The 5,317-nt window shown below is 34.0% G+C and overlaps 1 protein-coding gene across 1 annotated transcript; it reads left to right on the plus strand.

Moving 5' to 3' along the window:
- Positions 1–2,565: 2,565 nt before the first annotated feature.
- Positions 2,566–5,317, plus strand: LOC143572162 (large ribosomal subunit protein eL20z-like). The gene is made up of 4 exons (XM_077057388.1): positions 2,566–2,776; positions 3,923–4,001; positions 4,122–4,236; positions 4,968–5,317. Exons 1-4 carry the CDS (start codon positions 2,566–2,568, stop codon positions 5,028–5,030), a joined length of 468 nt encoding a protein of 155 aa, XP_076913503.1. The 3' UTR covers positions 5,031–5,317.

Here is a 5,317-nt window from a genome sequence, read left to right on the forward strand (position 1 = left end):
ATTACTTTTGGTCTTATGATTTTATTTATTTATTATTTTTTAATGGGGTTTTTTGAGTGGTTCAAAATTAGAGTCTTTGAAATTATAAAGGAGAATTTTGTCGGTATTAAATTTTCATTTAAGAAGATACAAATATGCAATTGATACTAAATTAATTATAGGAAAGGTTAAAATACAAAGGAAGACAAAAATGAGAAATGTGAGAAGAATTTGTGGCTACAGAAAAAACCCCTCAACAAAAAATTCAAAAAAAAATCATAACTCAAAATATAAATAAAAAACAAAAAAAATTTTAAAAACTCAAATTTTTCCTCCGTCATTCTCGTTCTAAAAAAACCGATGAAATAACACAATGTTGAGATCAAAGACACAATGACGAAAATGAACAAAAGACACAATTATAACTAAAAAGAACACAATAGATAGCAATATATAACACAATGTTAAGTAACAAAACACAATAACAAGAAACAAAAAAACAATGTCAAAGGAAAAAAGGCACAATCAATGACGAAAATAAACACAAAACATAATGATAAAACAAAAAGACACAATGATCTTTTTCCCTCAACATTGTGGGGTTTTTTTGGTAACGATGAAGAAGGTGGAAACATTTTTGTCTTTTTACTTTTTTCGTTTTGTTATTAAATTTTGAGTGATGACTTTTTTATAACTTTTTTAGGAGTTTTTTTATTTGGCTATAAATCCTTCTCACTTCTCATTTTTGTCCCCATTTATAGAATAACTTAACCCATTAATTACACGGCTCTCATAATTAGTGTTTTATACCAATTCAAAACTTGTTAAAAAGTATCCACAAAAGTATATGTTGTTGAGTTCATCCTCTACTTGTGGTCTAGGGGTAGGAAGACTTGTGTTATCCAGTGGAGACCCAAGTTCAATCCCAACCTGTGTTACTTTTGGTAGATTACGACAATGAATGATTTGAATTACACCTTGTGTAAAGGTTGTCAGTTCGAATCCCAACCTCACCTAGATTTTCATTGTACCGTGTGTTATGTCAGAGAGTTCTGCTTTTGTGTCAGCGCAACGACTGTCAAGAAGCAGCCCGTGGTATGATTTTCCAGGGAAACTTCCAAATTAAATTCTGAAGCCAACATAGACCTGGTTAAGAATAAAACTACAACAGAATTGTTGTTCCTAAAAAATTAAAAAAAATATATGTTGTTGGGTTCATATTAATGAGCTTATATCACGTGTCACTATCCTATTAGGAAAACCTGGATTATATTTATCTTGTTATGTATTATTATTATGTTATAAACCCATGTGCTAATGTGTTACACGAAGTTGGATACAAAAAACTGAACTTAACATTATTAATTATGTTTAACATGTATTAACAAAAACAAATCATCAAATATTGTTAGAAAATGATTCACCAATTGAATAGTTTAAGTTGTGAATTGTATTGTAATTTAACACATAATACTTCCTACATTAAGTTGTGAATTGTATTGTAATTTAATATTATTTGGTGTTATATTTATCACATAAAATTTATAACTTCTATTTTTTCAATACAGTTAAGAATTATTATTTTGACATTATGTATTAAACTCATATGTAATAACATATAGTTTGAACTCTGGAGTCAACCCAGTTACTATCTTCAAACTTGATATACATTATTGGTAATGGTATGACAACAACTTTGTTCTAGCTATGAACAAAATTGAAGAGTTCACGCCCTAATTGTAGTTGAAAAAAAACGGTGGAGTCAAATTTTACACTTTTTATGTCTTTTTCTTCTTGAATCAATAACATTGTTTAATATCAAAATTAGATTTTGACCCATCAACAACAAGAAGTTAAATCTGGTTACATTGAACTTGAACGAAATTGAAACATCATAATTGCATAGTCCTCCGAAGAATATGAACACTTCTCTACATATGATGAACCCCATGGATGGAATTTGAAGGCATATTCTGCTCCTTTAAGTGTTTACCAACCTTTTTTAAGACAACGGTTGCACCAGGCAACAGTTACATCATCCACTTGTGGCATATTGGTAAGAAGACTTAGGTCATCTAGTGGAGACCCAAGTTCGATCCTAACTTGTGTAATTTTTGGTGGATTACGACAATGAAGGATTTGAACTACACCTTATGTAAAAGGTTGTCAGTTCGAACCCCGACCCCACTCAGGTGTGTTACGTCAGAGAGTTCTGCTCTTATGATAGCACAACGACTGGCAAGAAGCAGCCCGCGGTATGATTCTCAGGAAAACATCCAACCAGACTTTTAAGTCAGCATGAGCCCGGTTAAAAACAAATCTATAAACTAAAATAGAGTCTGTTCTAAAAAATAAATAAATAAATAAAAATATATATGTTGTTGGGTTCATATTAATGAGCTTATATCCACGTGTCATTATCCTATTAGCCAAATCCAGATTATATTTATCTTGTTATGTATTATTATTATTATATTATTATTATATTATTATTCGTGTTCGTATATACAACAATCTTCAACCACCTGATGAAAACACTTATTATTGCCAAAACCCTAGAATCCATTTCAATTGTGCAACCAAATCATGAGTGAACAAGGCAACACTTACAATTACAACCAGCAGCAGACCCATGAAGATCAGCATCATCACTACGGCACTTTCCAAGGCGTTAACACCTACCCGTCGGCTCCGCCGGCGCCGGTCATCGGCTTTCCTCAGCCGGCGCCGCCTCCCGGAGCCGCCGGTGGTCATGACGCCAGCCATTACGTCCATGGTTATCAGGCCGCCGTTACTGGTATTATTATTATTATTATTATTATTATTATATCTGTGTTACTGGTATTATTATTATTATTATTGATTTCGAATTCATCTGTGTTCAAGTAATCCTTTCTGACCCGAACCCATTTGATCCTGACCCGTTTCGACCCGAACCCAAAAAATCCCTTTTTATTTGACCCGACCCACGACCCGTTTTGACCAGACCCGACCCACAACCCGTTTTGACCCGAAACCATTTGATCCTGACCCGTTTCGACCCGTACCCAAAAAAACCTTTTTTAGTTGACCCGATCATGACCCGTTTTGACCCGACCCGACCCATAGCCCGTTTTGACCCGACCCTAGCCCGTTTTGACCCGAAGTCATTTGATCCGGACCCGTGTTGACCTAAACCCAAAAAACCCTTTTTTAGTTGATCCAGCCCGAACATGACCCGTTTTGACCCGACCGGACCCATTTGCCACTCCTAGTACCTATGATGTTAATGTGGTTGATTGGTTGATTTAGAGTGTTATAACTAGTTGATTTCGAATTGATCCAACCTGTCTCGACCCGAAACCCATTCTGACCATGACCCGTTTCGACCTGAATGAAAAAAAACCCTTTTTTAGTTGACCCGTTTCGATCTGAATGAAAAAAACCCTTTTTAGTTGACCCGTTTCGACCCGAATGAAAAAGACCCTTTTTAGTTGACCCGTTTCAACCTGACCTGTTTTGGACCGACCCGACCTATTTGGTACTCCTTGTGCCTATGATGTTAATGTGGATGATTAGTTGATTATTATTGTCTTATAAACTAGTTGATTTCGAATTGATCCAACCCGTTTCGACCCCAAACCCATTTTGACCCTGACCCCGAACCAAAACAACCCTTTCTTGGACCCGACCCGACCCATTTTCTGCTTCTAGTAATTATGATGCTAATGTGGATGATTAGTTGACTTAGAGTGTTAATTAATCCTATCATGTCATAAACAGGAATACTATATATTTCTAAAAGACTGCTTGTAATATTATCTTTGTATGATTGTATCCTATTCATATGGTTTGCTTCATTATATTACAAAATCATACTCCTTATTGTTGCTTTGAACAAGTTTTCAAATTTATTTTTTAGTTTAATTTGTTACATATTATGGTATGGTTGATAATGTTGCAGGTTATGCGATCGCTGAAGGAAGACCCGTAAGAGAGAGGCGGCTTCCATGCTGCTGTGGTATTGGTATGGGCTGGTGCTTGTAAGTCTTTATCTTTATTAATTCAAAATATTATTGAATTTTAATCATTTATTTAGCAAGTAATAAGGAAGATTTTTTTATTTTTTTATTTTTTTTATCTTGGCTGAAATCTCTATAAAGGTTCATAATTGGTTTCTTCTTGGCTGCAATACCGTGGTACGTTGGAGCGTTTATTCTAATGTGCGCCCGATATGATCACCGCGAGAAACCTGGATACATCGCATGCCTCATTGCTGTAAGATATTCCCACTTGTCACTCGGATCTTCATTTATAACCAATAATATGTTAAAAACTTCGAGAACTAGGACTTGTTCATGTTCGTTTGTTTAGCATTATACCTGTTCACAAACGGTTCATGAACGCTAACCGAACGGAAATTCTTGTTCCTGTTTGTTCGTTAATAAATTGAGCTTGCTCATGAACGGGTCATGAACGCAAACGAACATGTATTATTTGAGGAAAAAGAAGTAAAAAAAAAGCAACATTCTTAATCCGAAATATTAGACAGAATCACCTTAATTAAGTATAAAGTTAAGCACTTGTGATAATAATAGTAATAATTATAAACATAATCATCCCCCAATCGGTGATTTTATTCTGATAATGTCAATGAAGCACAAGTTAGATTTGTTGTTGGTTAAAACAAGACTTTATAAAACAAACTGTTGAAAAAACGAACTAATCGTAAACATTAAAATAATAAAATTTAAATGTTTGGTTTGTTATTACAAACAAAATATTATAAAAATATAAAACAAACCTTTAACTAACAAAAATAACAAAAGAATGTAAACGAACACAACCTCTGTTCATGTTCGTGTTCGTGTTCGTGTTCGTTCATTTACTGCCCTATCGAGAACTGCATAATACAACTGTACTGTGTTAGAAATATTTATAATTAATTATTTATCTTGAAGATTGATAAGAAATACTTATAATTTATATACTCTTGTGTTGCATTGCAGGCTATTCTTGCAACAATTGCTGTGATTTTTGGAGTAACAAATGATGACTGGGATTGGGACTAGGACTGGCGGTCCATGTCAGCAAGCGGAGCATGCAAGATGTACATAATTAAGGAGTGGATATATGAAATCAATTCGATCATGATATAAAGTTATAAGCGGTAAACTCTTCATGCAATCATGATAGAAACGATTAGAGTGTTTATAAACGAAAAACCTCAAGATGTTGGGGTTGTGGTTAGTCATGTAATCATCTACTCTACTACTACTGTATTGAATATCTTGTGTTATTCATGTAATCATCCACTCTACTTTAGTGTTGTTTATTGGCACTAAACTTTTAAGTTTGT

Source organism: Bidens hawaiensis, unplaced genomic scaffold, assembly GCF_021521415.1.
Source record: "Bidens hawaiensis isolate Kalapana, Puna unplaced genomic scaffold, B.hawaiensis_p1.1 tig00025755_1, whole genome shotgun sequence".
Taxonomy (NCBI): Eukaryota; Viridiplantae; Streptophyta; class Magnoliopsida; order Asterales; family Asteraceae; genus Bidens; species Bidens hawaiensis.